Consider the following 16243-nt stretch of genomic DNA (forward strand, 5'->3'; position numbering starts at 1 on the left):
AATTACAGGCTCAAGGGGTAGCAATATCTACATGACCCCACAAGATTTAATTTTAAACTAGTTACGTAGAGACCACTGAATAGACATTAGTGTCTCAGTTGAATGATGTTTACACACCTGCAAACCATCAACTCACAAATGCAAGCTCTCAAATGATGGTCAGTGCTTCATCTATGTCACTCACTGGTTTCAGTGCTGGTTCCAGCTATCCTTGGCCAAACATGTTACAGTGAAGCTCAACACACTTGGAACTACCTATATTTTTTAGCACCTTTAACATAGAAAAAAAATCCCAAAGCACTTCACAGCAATAAAATTGAAAACCAATTATAAGACAGTAATATTAGGAAGGGTGGCCATAAGTTTAACCAAGGGTGGAGGTTTCAAGGAGGCTCTTAAATTAGGTAGACGTGGTAATGCAGAGATTTTGGGGGAAAATTATAGAGGATGGGGTCCAAGCAGCTAAAAGCAGAGCCACAAGTGGTCTAGTGAAGAAAACGGAGAAGGGACACACAAGAATCAGACAAGTTTGGACCTTGAGGTCACAGATAGGGAGGGCAGAATTAAGCACAAGGATGAGCATCTTAAATTCAACATGCGAAGGATCAACGAGCCAAAGTAGGTCAGCAAGCACAAGAATGATAGATGAACATGACTTGTTACAAGTTAGGGTACAGGTAGCAGGGTTTTGGATGAGGAGTTTATGAAGGTTGGGCAATGAGGGGCTGGGCGAGAAAACATTGAAATAGTCAAGTCTGGACATGACAGGCATGGATGAGCAGCAGATAGGCTGATGCATGGGTAGACATTGGTAACATTAGAGATGATAGAGGGCACACTTTAAGAAGAAAAAGATAGAGGGTTGCAAATCGAGCTTAGGGTTAAATAGGGTGCCAAAGTTTCCAACATTTTGTTTCTTGCAGTTGCCAGGGAGAGAAACTGAATCAGTGGCAAAGGCAAAGAGTTTACAGTAGGAGTCACACGCAGCAGCTTCAGTTTTTCAAGGGTTAGCAAGTCATCCAAGACTGGATATCAAATAAGCAATGTGACACAGAGGCAAAAGATAGATTGAGAATCTTGGGAAGGTTCAGCATGTGGGAAAAGAAAGAGGTCAAACCAAAGAAAGAGATTGAACAGATGGTCTTAACCTTACTGACAAAAAAAAAATCCATGAGCTCCTTGCACTTGTTAAGCAAGTAATAGCCAGCGGTAAAGAAAAGGGGTATGTGAGGGGATGGTTGGTAGCGCAGAAAAGAAGCTCAAGTTATCCTAAAATTCCAGTGCAAGATATAGCTGAGACAGCTAAGTATCTGAGCATACTTTTCCAGCAGGCTAAATAGTACTAGAACCGGTTTTGCACAATGGCCAGGCAAACAAGCTGCAAACAACAAGTCAAGGGAGAAGCTCTTGATTAGATCTGGCATTAATCTAACAGGTAGACAAAAAGACATAAATCAGTACAAGGGAATTACAGGATATGGGGGCATTGCGAGATGATGTTGAGGCAGAAGCTCAGCCATGATCATACCAAATGGCAAAGAAGGCTTGAAGGCTGAATGGCCTACCCCTATTATTTTCTAAGAAATTCTGAAAGGTGAAGCAGAGAAGACAGGATTCTTGCATCAACACAAGCCTGTTATATTAACTGCTTTACTTTGAAATACTGCATCATTCTTGAGTATAAAGATTTTGCTTTACTAGTGAGACCCTGGTAACTGCTGTGCATTCTACACATTTATTAATAAAATATACTCTCTACACACCCTACAAGTTCTGACTCCATCTGAATCTCTTATACCAAAAACATTCCAATGTCATGGGCAGGTTTGGCAGGGGTGAGTGAGGCTTAATATAACCCAGCCACATCTGGCTATGGGACTGTGTGAGAGATATGCTCATGTCTGTGCCCCAGAATCTGAAGGAACAAAGATGAGGGAATGGCAAGGGAATGACAAGGAGAATAGAGATTTTGCTGGGTAAAAAAGGGTAAAAATAGTGAGTCAATCAAAAGCTGTAAAAATATTGCAGCAGAGAGCCAAAGACAAGAGTTAAGAGTTTGAAACACAAGTGATAGGCAATAACAATCTCTAACAAGAGAGAGTCTAACCATCTCCCAGCAACATACAACAGCATAACCACTATCGAACACCACACCATAAATACAATAGGGGTCACCATTGACCAGAAACTTAAACTGGACTGAAACTCAAAGCAAATCAGAGGCTGGGAATTCTGAAGCAAGAAACTCTCCTCTTGACTCTCCTGCCCAACATCTACAAAGCTCAAGTCAGGAGTGCGATGGAATACTCCTCACATAACTGGACGACTGCAGTTACAACACAAGAAACTCGACACCATCCAGGACAAAGCAGTCGACTTGATCAGAACCCTGTTCACCACTGGTGCACAGTGACAGCAGTGTGCACCATCTATAAGACGCATTGCAGCAATCTCCAAGGTTCCTTTGTCAGCACCTTCAAAAGCCATCATCCCTACCACCAAGAAGGACAAGAGTAGCAGATGCATGGGAACAGCACTGCCTGCAAGTTGCCTTCCAAGTCTCACATAGTCCTGGCGTGGAACTATATCGCTGTTCCTTCACTGCCGCAGAGTCAAAATTCTGGAACACTCATGAACAGCTCTGTGGGTCTAACTGCAATACATGGATTGCAACATTTCGTGAAGTCGGTTCACCACCACCTTTTCAACAGTAATTAGGGATGGGCAATAAATGCTAGCCTAGCCAGTGATGAGCACATCACAAGCAAATTTAAAAAAGAAAAGTTAGGAAGTTAAGAAAGGAAGTTACGGAGATCTGTTGCTCACACAGAGATAGTAAAGTTAAAGAAGGATGTTTACTGTGGCAGATATTATAAATGAGGTTGCAGCAATTAATAGGGCAGGAATTTTCACTTGGCATGCGAGTGTCTGCCCAACACGCACGAGTGTGAAATAGCGCGTGATGACATTGGGTGAGCGTCTCGACATCATCGCACATTAGCGCGATATTTTGGTCTAGCGCCCCGACATCATTGCACACTCATATTTTGGTCGGCAGGCGCAAATGGAGTTGGCAGCGCGCCTTTCAACAATTGAGGGGGCAAAGCCCATTAATAAATTAATTCAAGTGAAATTTTCCCTGCCCATCCAATCTTACGGTTGGCGGGAGGGAGAATAGACCAAGCGGCCTTTGCATTTTTTGTGAAACTTCATCCACGGGCGGGGTGAAGTTTCAAACAGTGATTTTAAAAAAATTTAAAATTTTATAAGTCATTTTTGACATGTCCCTGCTCATGTGACAGTCACATGAGGGGACATGTTTTCCTTATTTTTGAAATCTCTATTTTTAATGTTGAAAAGCTTAAGCTCCCTGAGGCAGCTCTGTGCCTTCAGGGAGCTTTCACTGAGCGCACCCGCATGCAGATGCACACTTCAGCGCTCGTGCTCCTCCCACCCCCACCCAGGCAGCATGGAGGCTCCCAGTGCGCATTTCACGCTGGCTGGCTGTTAATTGGCCAGCCAGCGTGAAATCGCGGTCGGGGCCCAGTTGCGGGCAAAGGACCATTGCATAGCCGCTCCTGGGCCCGCCCACCCACCACACTCGCCCAGCGAGGTAAAAATTCTGCCCATAGAGTATCTGGAAAAATAGGTGGAGATGATGATTCAACAAATTGGCCTTTCCCTGGTCTTAAGTATTTCTTTGATGAACTGCACAATCTTATGATGAATTGTTGTTAGTCAAAAATATTCCAGATAAAGACCTTACCGCTTCTCTCTCTCGGTCCATAATGGTTTCCAATTCCTCAAAGTGGCGAAGTTTTATCTCCAGTTTCTTCATTTGGGTTTCCACCAGAAGAGCAACAAGTGACTTGATCTTCCTCTCTTCCACCGCTGCAAGGTGCTGAAATAAATGGTTGGAGGAGATTCAGAGATCAGAGATCAGAAATTAAATCATCAACAACTCCCTCTCCTGGCAGGGATTGTATATTTAACACAGAAGGGAAAAACTACTATTATGGAAAATCTGGAATCAAATGGGGAAACCACACAAAATATCTGCAGTCAAAAAAAAGCATCAGGTGAGACTCTTAGGTGGTTATTTTCCTATTTGCTGCTAAGATTCAGGGTGTTGGGGGAAATTAACAATGGTAAGAGAGAATACAATTAGAATTTACTGAAAAACCCCTAAAATCTCCAAGCAGACATGGCTGCTAAACACATTAAGAGTTGAAGATTACCAGATGAACATTGCACAGCCTTGAGAATCAGACTGGAGATAAAAGTATGACATAAATTAGATTAAGTGTACTCCTCTCTCAGATAGAGAAGGGGCAGATGGCTTTAGCTTAGATATAGGAAGATGAACAATGGACAAAGAGGGCTTTGATGAAACACAGAGTCTTGAGTTGTAAGAACCAAGGTCTTTGTGTACGTGTTTTAATTTTGATTGGATAATATAATTGTATATACATCCTTTGGAATAATTGGTTAGCAAAATCACATGTTTATGTACTCAAAAGGATAGAGGTAGTGTGGAACTGGTGTGTCAGTTACCGATTGGATGTATTCAAATGTACTCAAATGTGCTATGATAAGAAAAAGTACAAAAGTAGTGAAATGTAATCAATCAGGAAGCTGGGTCTTCATTCTTAGGAATGATTGTGGGTCCCTTGCATACGCTTGAATAAAACCAGTTAAAAGGAAGCCTGAGTCTCATGTGGTCGTTGAGGGATCAGAGAGTGTAACATCTCCTCTTCCAGGGAAATGCAACGGCAAGCCTTCTACAATTTGATAGATCAGGTTATTCACAGCTTTACCGTACAGTTTCAATTCTGTCAAAATTAAGCATTATCCAATTACAATCCACTGCTTGTAGCTACTCAGGTATGTCATGGTACGTCATGGCTCATCTGTCTTTTGTCATCCTCACATCCTCTGTAGCTCGCTTGCAACCATTTTGTCACATCCATTATCCAACAATGCCTAGGTCAACCTTTCTTTCTGCTGCCCTCCACCTGACCCTCCAGAAGACATCTCTGAAGCTTTTCAGCTCCGGTCAAATGGCCATTTTCTTTTCTGGATGTCACTTCTTAAAGAGTTCTTCTCTCTCTTGCTATTTCACACTCCTGTTCATTGGTCTTATGGTTTGTATATGGAATTTTTATCTTATGTCTTAGCACCCACCTTTCAAGGACCTCTATTTTCTTCCACAGGTCTTTACTTACTGTCCAGGTTTCTGTATCAATTTTACTTGCATGCCTCAATGTCACATCTTGAGCTTTTTTTTAAAAACGTTGTTACAAGCTTGAGTTTTCTTGCTGTAAACATATCCTTGGGGTAAAAGGATGTTTGAGAGGGCTAGTGCCCCTGATTCCCTGGAAAGTTGCACATACACATCAAAAAGGGTGTGGGTGGGGAAACCGGTGTACCACAACTCTCACCAATGACTCCAAATAGTTAGTTGCGCAAACTAGCTGCCATACTATGGTATCTCAACTCGGCCATCATGCAAAACTAAGTGAGGGGGCCATCAGCTCCAGCTAGTGTGGTGTGGGGACATCACCCTTTATAAATGCATGAAGGTTGACAACAGCTGAAGAGGCAGAAGAGTTTAACAAGTTAGTAAGACAATGGCGCAGAAGGTGGAGATCAGTAAGGTGTGAGACACAATGAGGGCAAAGTCATGGCACTTGGTGATGCAAGTGGCCAGTGACATGCGAAGAGTTCCAAGGTTAGTCATGGCAAATCAATTACAATGCTGACTGCTGATAGCCAGTTTTCCACCTCTATGCTATCTAAAGAAAGCCTCATAATGAATCAAAATGCCACACATAAGCAAGCGAGATTGTGAATGAGATTGTGAATGATGCTCCATGGCCTGGGGAGCCAAACTCCAGATCAACACATAGTCTTATACAGCATTGTCAGAGACACCAGCTGTCAGTTGAGACTTAAACTGAGGCCCTGTTTGCTCGTTAGATCAAGGCTGGGGATTTCACAATGCCAGATGAATCTGTCTCCTGGTGTCCTGGCCAACACTTTTTCCTCAATGCCATCAATGCTAGTCATTCATCCGACTGCTGTTTTGTGTGGCTTTGTTAGTTGTAAACTGGTTGGTTATGTTTGCCTACACAAGTCACTACAAATCAAAATAATTGAACATGCGTGATGCTATCTGGGATGTTCCAAGAGATGTAAAAAGGTGCAAGGTTGTTGCTCAAGATTCCACTGTCTAGCTGTGCACAAGTTATCTTTTAATCTGCTGCCTTCATGCCATCTCCACTATTAACTTTTGACAATCCCAACTAAAAGCCTTTTTGTGGTAGCAGCTTTTTAAACTAGGCTTCCACTTCACGATTTTAGTTTCTCACAAAGCTACTTATCTTGCCTTTCCAATGATGAGGTAAAATGACTAAGTTAAATTGAACACTGCAGAATTCCTCTTCAAAGCACTGACACTGTGCAGGTTTACTCCCTCCTGCCCCATACAGGCTCGCTGCCATGTCAAAATATCGCTTAAATTTTTTGCTGGGAGTTGGTCACTCTGGCATTAACAGGTAAACCAGTCTCTTAATACCTATTCCCATATGCTTCATTCCAGCGTACCACTAATAAAAACATCCTGAAAAACACAAATTCTCTCCCTCATCTTCCTTGCTATGTTGGCCTCTCTCCTCAGACTCAGGAGTCTACAGCACAGGAGTCCATTCAGCCCATCGTGTCCACGCCGGCCAACAAAGATCTGATTACACTAATCCCATTTTCCAGCGCTTGGCCCATAGCCCTGGAGGTTATGGCAACGCAAGTGAATATCTCAATACTTAAATGTTACGCAAGTTTCTGACTCAACTACCATTTCAGGCAGAGTGTTCCAGGCTCCCACCACTCTCTGGGTGAAAATATTTCTCAACTCCCCTCTTGGCCTTCTACCTCTTACCTTAAATCTATGCCTCCACCACCCCCTCCTCCCATTCTTGAGCCCTCTACTAATGGAAAAAGTGCCTTCCTATCCACCCTATCTATGCTCCTCAATCTTATACACCTCTATCAGGTCCCCTCTCAACCTTCGCTGCTCCAGGGAATACAACACCAACCTTTCCAATTTTCCCTCATTGCTCAGACCCTCCAACCTAGGCAGCACCCTGGTAAATCTCCTCTGCACCCTCTCCAGGAGTGCAATAACATCCTGTGACCAGAACTGCCCACAGTACACCAGCTGTGGCCTAACCAGTGTTTTATACAGTTACAGCATAACCTTCCTGTTCTTGTATTCTACGCCTTGGCTAATAAAGGCAAGTATCCCATATGCCTTCTTAACCACCTTATCTAATTGCCCTGCTACCTTCAGGGATCTGTGGATATGAACGCCAAGGTCCCTCTGATCTGCAGTACTTTCCAGGGTCCAACCATTCATTGAGTAATCCCTTGCCTTGTTAGCCCTCCCACATGCATTACCTCACACTTCTCTGGGTTGAATTCCATTTGCCACTGCTCTGCCTACCTGGCCGGCCATTGATATCCTCCTGCAGTTTACGGCTATCCTCCTCACTATTTACCGCCCTACCAATTTTGGTGTCATCCGCGAACTTCGTGATCATGCCCACTACATTTAAGTCCCAATCATTTATGTACACCACAAACAGCAAGGGCCCCAGCAGTGAACCCTGCAGAACCCCACCAGAAACAGACTTCCAGTCACAGAAACATTCACCTACCATCACCCTCTGCTTCCTGCCTCTCAGCCAATTTTGGATCTAACATGCCACTTTGCCTTGGATCCCATGGGCTCTTACTTTCTTAACCAGTCTGCGATGAGGGGCCTTATCAAAAGCCTTGCTAAAACCCATGTAGACCACATCAAATACATTACTGTCATCAACACTCCTGGTTACCTCAAAAAATTCGATCAAATTTGTCAAACACGACCTTCCCTTAACAAATCCACGATTAATGATCCCTGATTAATCCATGTCTCTCCAAGTGCAGATATATTCTGTCCCTCAGAATTCTTTCTCGTAACTTCCCCAACACTGAGGTTAGACTGACTGGCCTGTAATTTCCTGGTCTATCCCTTCCCCCTTTTTAAATAATGGGAGGACATTAGCAGTCCTTCAAAATTCTGGGACCTCACCTGTGACCAGAAAGGATTTGAAAATTACTGCCAAGGCCCCTGATATCTCTTCCCTTGCCTCCCTCAACAGCCTGGGATACATCCCATCCGGGCCTGCAGATGTATCCACTTTTGAGGCCGCTAAACCCGCTAGTGCCTCCTCTCTCTCTATGTTAATTTCCTCTAATATTTCACAGTCCTCCACTCCGATGTCTATGCCTGCTTCGTCCTTTTCCATTGTTAAAACCGATGCAAAGCATTCATTGTGGGCTGCACCTACATCTTCCGGGTCCACACATGGATTACCTCTATGGTCCCTAGTTAGCCCTATTCTTTCCCTAGTTATTCTCTTGCTCTATTTATTTTAAAAAACCCTTTGGGTTCTCCTTTATTCTCCCCACCAATGTTTTCTCATGCACTCTCTCAGCTTTCCTAATTTCCTTTTTAATGTTCCCCTTTGCACTGGTTATTCTCCTCTAAGGGCTTTGCCGTACTGAGCCTTCAGTATCTGCCAAAAGCTTCTCTTTTTTCCTTAATCCTAACCTTCATGTCCCTTAACATGCAAGGTTCTCCAGACTTCATCCCCCCCTTTGACTTTGCAGGAACATATTTGCCCTGTATTCTCGCTATTTCCTCCTTGAATGCCTCCCACTGCTCTGACAGTTTTATCTGCAAGTAGCTGCTCCCAGTCCACTTGGGCCAAATCATATCTCATCTTGATAAAACTAGTCTTTCTCCAGTTTGGAACTTTAATTCCCAGCCCAACCTTATCCTTTTCCATAACTATCCTAAATCTAACGGAGTTATGGTCACTATCTCCAAAATGCTCCCCTACTGATGTGCCTTCCAGCTGCCTGGGCTCATTTCAGAATATTAGATCCAGAACTGCCCCCTCCCTTGTTGGGCTATGTACTGGCTAAAAATGTTCTCCTGGATGCAACTTAAGACTCCTCATCTTGAGAAATCACATGAAACTTTAACTTGTGTTTGTAAATGTAAAAAAGTGAGATGAGGACAAAGCGAGATTTATGGTCACACCCATGGGTGGAATTTGTTCAAAATCATCTGGGAGGGAACATGAATTGCCTTTTAAATATCCAAACTTGTTACTATATTGCCAGTGTGACAAACAAAATGCATGACTGCAAGAAAATGCATAACTGCAAGAAAAGGGCTGCATTTCATTAGTCTCACCTTTTGCTAACATTTGCATTGCTCTTTCTAACACCGAGACTTGCAATTGTAACTTTTTCCAGAACTTCAAATGAGGTTCTGAAGAGGTTAGGGTATGCTGACCCATACAGCAGAAATTAATATCCAAGTGATGAGGAAAGAGAAATTTATTGCATCCTCAAATTTTCTTGAGCAATCAGCCATCAGTCTAGCACAGTAGATGCAATTCTTGATTCTCTATGATTACTCTCTACATTGCTAGCTTGACTCAGTCATAGGAACATAGGAGGAGCAGGCCAATCCGTCCCTCAAACCTGCTCCACCATTTAACTAGATCATGGCTGACCACCTACCTCGAAGCCATTTTCCCTGCACTATTCTCATATCCCTCAATATCTTCAATACCTAAAAGTCTATTGATCTCATTCTTGAATATATTCAATGACTGAGCTTTCACGACCTTCTGTGGTAGAGGATTCCACCCTGAGTGAAGAAATTCCTCCTCATCTCAATCCTAAATGGCCTACCTTATTCTGAGACTGTGTCCCATGGTTCTGGTCCCCTCCAGCCAGGTAAAACATCCTTCCTGCATCTAACCTGTCACGCCCTGGAAGAATTTTGTACACTTCAATGAGGTCACCACTCATTGTTCTAAACTCTAGTAAATACAGGCCTAGTTGACTCAATCTCTCCTCATTCGACAATCGTGCCATCCCAGGGATCAATCAGTCTGGTGAACCTTCATTGCACTCCCTCCTCTATGGCAAGCATATCCTTCCTGAGGTAAGGAAACCAAAACCGTGCACAATACTCCAGGTGTGGTCTCACCAAGGCACTACATAATTGCAGCAAGACTTCTTTACTCCTCAAATCAAATTCTGTGGCAATAAAGGCCAACATACTATCTGCCTTCCTCATTGCTTACTGCTCCTGCATGTTAGCTTTCAGTGGCTTATGAACAAGGACACCCATGTCTCTTTGGACATCAACACTTCCCAATCTCTACCCATTTAAGAAATACTCTGCATTTCTATTTTTCCTACCAAAGTGGATAACTTCACATTTTTTCGCATTATATTCCATCTGCCGTGTTCTTGCTGACTCGTTTAGCCTGTCTAACTCTTCTTGAAGCCTCTTTGCATCTTCCTCACAACTCACATTACCACCTAGTTTTGTCTTCAGCAAACTTGGAAATATTACATTTGGTCCCCAAATCCAAATCATTGGTATAGATTGTGAATAGCTGGCGCCCAAGTATTGATCCTTGTAGCACCCCACTAGTCACAGCTTACCAACCTGAAAATGATCCATTTTTTTCCTTGTTGTTTTCTGTCCGTTAACCAATTCTCAATCCATAACTGTATATTAACTCCAATCCCATATGTTCCAATTTTGTTTACTACCTTCTTGTGTGGGACCTTAACAGAAGCCTTCTGCAGATCCAAATACACTACATCCACTGGTTCCCCCTAATCTATTCTGCCTGTTACATCGTCAAAAAATACACCTACAGGTTTGCCAAACATAATTTCCCTTTCATAAATGTTAGAATCATACCTTTCAAGACTGAAGTTTTGTTCTACAAAAGAGGAAGGATTTGGCATGATCTGGACATGTGGATGCTAACCTAGGGCTTTTTAAAAAAAGTCATAGGTTCACCTTGGAACTGTAAACAAGCAGGCCTCTTCCAAAAAGTCACCTGACCTATATGGTACTTTCGAATGAGTTGTTTGTGTTGAACTGCGAAGAGCTCTACTTAATGAAAAGCTGGGAGACAAAAAGGCATGGGAAAGAGGGGGAAAAAAAAAAGTTGCGAACCTGTTCATTTTGAAGGCAGTCTTGTTGGGAGAACAACCAGAGAAAGGAAGGCTATTTTTGACTGGCTCCCTCTCTCTACTTTGCCTAAGATTGTGCATGGCTATCAACCTGTAGCTAGAGAGCCCTCATCTGAGTGTAACTTGTATGCATTTGGACCTAAAAAATTGAAACTAGTTGGTGAGAATTTCTAGGCATCCACCGGGACTAACGTCCCATCTGCACGAGATAACTCCAGGTCGACAGCATCAAGACCCTGCGGACTATATCTTTTATTTTATAACATCAATCCTCCAAAGCCCATCTCTGCAGAGAGACTGTTTGTCCTTGGTTTGTCTGTGTGTGTGTGTGTGTGCTGGAGAAATTCTTTAGGAAGAGATAGATTGTTATAGTTCCCGATTATAATTGTATTAACCAGTACTTGCAACTTGTTAAAAGAATTTTGTTTTAAAATAAATTATTCATTGAGTTTTTGAAAAAAGCCTGGCCAGTCTCTTTTCTTCTGGGTACTGGAGGTATAGGTACACAATTGGCCATTTCGGTGAAAAAATTAAATATTTAAGTTAATGGTATGGCCTGCGGAGTGGTGGGGCTTGAAAATTCGTGTACTCCCACCCCAGTCGTAATATAAATCCATGTTGACTGTCCAGCCTGACCATCATTTTTTGTGTGTTCAGTTAACACGTTCTTAATAACAGATTCTAGCATTTTCTCTATTATTGTCAGGCTAACACGTCTGTAGCACTCCATTTTCTCTCCCACCTTTCTTAAATAGGTGAGTTACATTTGCTACCTTCCAACCTGCAGGGACTGTTCCAGAATCTATAGAATTTATCTACAGCCATTGCATCATGGGACATTTGGGATATAATCAAAGGGAGATTTGATTGAGATGTACAAAATCGAGAGGGGCCTGGATGAGAAGGTAGTGATTGGTAGAAAGATTTGAGGGCACGTGAAATTTTACTTTCCCCCCCCACAGAGGATTGTGGTGGCATGGAACTCACTGCCTGAAAGGGTAGCAAAGGCAGAAACCCTCAAATCATTTAAAAGATGTCTGGATATGCATCTCAAGTGCCGAAACATTCTGGGCTACGTACAAAACGATTGAAAGTGGGGTCAGGTTGGGGGGCTCATTTCCTGGCTCATTGTGCCTACGCTGGCCAAGTGGCCTCTGTCTATGCCATAAACTTTCCATGATTAACGAGGGAGTGCTGGATTGTTAGAGATGCATGTTTTGGATAGGGTGATGAACTTAAGTTCTGACTGACTGACTGTAATGGAATGCTGTGTCCACCAAAACAATGCTCAAAGCAGCATAAGCAAATTTTCTTTGTATGCTGGCTAACACAAGCCACACCTCAGATTCACCTTCACAATGAAGCCTTTTGGTTTAATGGTATAATTTCCACTTGTTAGTCAAAAGGAAGCTGGGTTTTAACCTCATTGCATGCAGTCCTAGCAAGTGAACGTGCAGCTTCACTTAGACCATAAGACATAGGAGCAGAAATTAGGCCATTCGGCCCATCGAGTCTGATCCGCCATTCAATCATGGCTGATAAGTTTCTCAACCCCATTCTCCCGCCTTCTCCCCGTAACCTCTGATCCCCATACCAATCAAGAACCTATCTATCTCGGTCTTAAATACACTCAATGACCTGGCCTCCACAGCCTTCTGTGCCAATGAATTCCATAGATTCACCACTCTCTGGCTAAAGAAGTTTCTCCTCATCTCCGTTCTAAAAGGTCTTCCCTTGACTTTGAGGCTGTGCCCTCGGTTCCTAGTCTCTCCTACTAATGGAAACATCTTCCCCACGTCCACTCTATCCAGGCCTTTCAGCATTCTGTAAGTTTCAATCAGATCCCCCCATATCCTTCTAAACTCCATCGAGTTTAGACCCAGAGTCCTCAAATGTTCCTCATGTGTTAAGCCTTTCATTCCTGGGATCGTCCTCGTGAAACTCCTCTGGACCCTCTCCAGGGCCAGAACATCCTTCCTGAGATACGGGGCCCAAAATTGTTCACAATATTCTAAATGTGGTCTGACCAGAACCTTATAAAGCCTCAGCAGCACATCCCTTCTTTTATATTCTAGTCCTCTTGAAATAATTGCAAACATTGCATTTGCCTTCCTAACTACCGACTCAACCTGCAAGTTAACCTTAAGAGAATCCTGGACTAGGACTCCCAAGTCCCTTTGCACTCCAGATTTCTGAATTCTCTCCCCATTTAGAAAATAGTCTATGCCTCTTTTCTTCCTACCAAAGTGCATGACCTCACACTTCCCCACGTTGTATTCCATCTGCCACTTCTTTGTCCATTCTCCTAACCTGTCCAAATCCTTCTGCAGCCTCCCCGCCTCCTCAATACTACCTGTCCCTCCACCTATCTTTGTATCATCTGCAAACTTAGCCAGGATGCCCTCAGTTCCTTCATCTAGATCATTAATGTATAAAGTGAAAAGTTGTGGTCCCAACACTGACCCCTGCGGAACTCCACTAGTCACCGGCTGCCATCCTGAGAAGGACCCCCTTATCCCCACTCTTTTCCTCCTGCCAGACAGCCAATCTTCTATCCATGCCAGTACCTTGTCTCTAACACCATGGGCTCTTATCTTACTGAGCAGCCTCCTGTGCGGCACCTTGTCAAAGGCCTTCTGGAAGTCCAAGTAGATAACATCCATTGGCTCGCCTTTGTCTAACCTACTCGTTACCTCCTCAAAGAATTCTAATAGAGTTGTCAGGCATGACCTCCCCTTGATGAAACCATGCTGACTTTGCCCTATTTTACCATGCACTTCCAAGTATTCTGAAGTCTCATCCTTAATAATGGACTCTAAAATCTTACCAACGACCGAGGTCAGGCTAATCGGCCTGTAATTGCCCGTCTTTTGCCTCACTCCCTTCTTAAACAGGGGGATTACAGTAGCGATTTTCCAGTCCTCTGGGACCCTCCCTGACTCCAGTGATTCCTGAAAGATCACCACTAACGCCTCCACTATCTCTTCAGCTATCTCCTTCAGAACTCTGGGGTGTAATCCATCTGGTCCAAGTGATTTATCCACCTTCAGACCTTTCAGTTTTCCTAGCACCTTCTCCTTGGTAATGGCCGCCATACTCACCTCTGCCCCCCCGACTCTTTTGAACTTTGGGGATGTTTCTCGTGTCTTCCACCGTGAAGACTGACGCAAAGTACCTACTCAGTTCCTCCGCCATTTCTTTGTTCCCCACTGCTACTTCTCTAGCATCATTTTCCAGCGGCCCAATGTCCACTTTTGCCTCTCTCTTACCCTTTATATATCTAAAAAAACTCTTGCAATCTTCTTTTATATTACTGGCTAGTTTACCCTCATATTTAATCTTCTCCCTCCTTATTTCTTTTTTAGTTGTCCTCTGTTGGTCTTTGTAGGCTTCCCAATCCCCTGGTTTCCCACTGCTCTTCATTTGAGGTGACATTCAATAAGATATTCATATCCTTGTGCCCCCTCTCCCTCCACATTCTCCCCCCACCAGACCTTAATCATTCTGTTGACAGGTATAAAGTTAGTTATAGCCAAGGAATGAGTGTTCAGGTTGTGGCCTGTTAGGCTCTTTAACAGAATGCCAATCCTTCTATCAAACATTTTTCACCAAAGGAAGGGTGTGAAGCAATGAAAACAATTTCTCCATGTTATTTGCTGGGCATGTTTGTTAGCAACACCTTCAAAATGTATTTTTCTTTTGTTGACAACTGAATCCCCAAAGGAGGCAGGGGCAAATAAATTCAACTTGATTCCTTTAGATTTACAAGCTGCAACATTCAAAAAACATATCCACTCGTCTTCATCTGGAGTCAGAAATGGTGTTAGAACAAGCCCCGCAATCACAGAGATCCACGGTTCTCTGCTGCAGCATAATTAACTGGCTTTGCTGCTGTTCAGCACCCAAAAGGGGGGAATGGCATTGGGTTGGCAAGATGGTATCAACTGCCAAAACTATTGCCAAAATATTCAAACCCTTCGAATGTATATTTGCAGAGGTTTATAGTTTGAATGACCTCTGCTCAAGCTTCAGACAATTCTAACGGAGGACAATGGCTGAAGTGCACACCTGACAAGAATATTTTGAGACTTCTTCTAATCTGATATAGAACAAGAGGCAGAGGCTAATTTTAAATTCCTTGTAATCACATTTCTAAGGGCGGTTATATGTAAAATTATTCACCTCTATTTGTGCCATTAGTTCATCTATCTTATGGCAGATGCTTTGTGCATTGGAAGAGCCTCGAATTTTTTTTTCTTACTTTGTTTCTTGCGTGACCTTATTCGCTGATGTACAATCCGTGCCCCTTCCTGTCCCACTCTCCTCACCTTTACCCATATTGCTACTCTGTTCGATGCCTCGACCCTTCTCTTTGGATTTCTACATTTTCCTTCACCCGAACCCTCCCTCCCCCTTTGTTATTCAACAATGATAATGCCATTGAACGTCAACGGAATGTGGTTAGACTCTCTCTCTTGTTGGTGGTAGTCATTGAATTGTCCCAAGGTCATGGAAAGCACTATATAAATGCAAATCTTAGCACACAAACGTTACAGCTGGACATAAAAGTTACCTTTGCCTTAGTAGCAGCTGAAGCCAGAGCTGCAGCAGCAGCAGTGACTATGTTCCCTTCGCCAATGTGATGTTCTAGTTTCTTCTTTCCAACATCCAACTCTTTGTCTTTGCCACTAATGTCGATGTTCTCCTTGTTCTCCTCTTTGTCTTTTTCATCTGCTACAACTGTCAGATCAAAAGACCAAGTAAATTCAGAATGATGCGGAAACCTAAACAAAGCCCAGTAAAGCACAAATATGGTTTTGTGCACATTCTTTTGTCCCTTCAACAACTGAATAAACCCATTTGGCTTTCAAAAACAGTACCTGATCTTCCATACAATAGATACCATAGAAATGGATGTTATTTTCTGACATGCTTAAAAAATCTAATTAAAGTCTTGCTAGTCCCCTCTCAGAGGGGGAGTTGGTACAAAGGTGTCTCATGAGTAATTAGACACTAAGCCTGGCAGATGGTAGGGACTCACACCTACATAGAAAAGGGAAAGTGTGGCACTGTACTGCGGGCAATTCACTTTCCCCACATTAAAAAACCTCAATTCAAAATGTTC

The 16243-nt window shown here is 43.1% G+C and overlaps 1 protein-coding gene across 3 annotated transcripts in view; it reads right to left on the reverse strand.

The window, feature by feature from the left end:
* Positions 1 to 16243, reverse strand: part of LOC144679895 (SWI/SNF complex subunit SMARCC1-like) — a 213040-nt gene that overhangs the window by 39894 nt on the left and 156903 nt on the right. For all 3 annotated transcript variants that reach the window (XM_078540826.1, XM_078540827.1, XM_078540825.1), the window contains exons 24-25: positions 15692 to 15858; positions 3767 to 3901 (exon numbers count right to left, since the gene is read on the reverse strand). In XM_078540826.1, coding sequence (XP_078396952.1) covers positions 3767 to 3901; positions 15692 to 15858 — 302 coding nt within the window. The remainder of the gene's footprint in view (positions 1 to 3766; positions 3902 to 15691; positions 15859 to 16243) is intronic.

This window comes from Cetorhinus maximus, chromosome 4 (genome assembly GCF_964194155.1).
Source record: "Cetorhinus maximus chromosome 4, sCetMax3.hap1.1, whole genome shotgun sequence".
NCBI classification, from domain to species: Eukaryota; Metazoa; Chordata; class Chondrichthyes; order Lamniformes; family Cetorhinidae; genus Cetorhinus; species Cetorhinus maximus.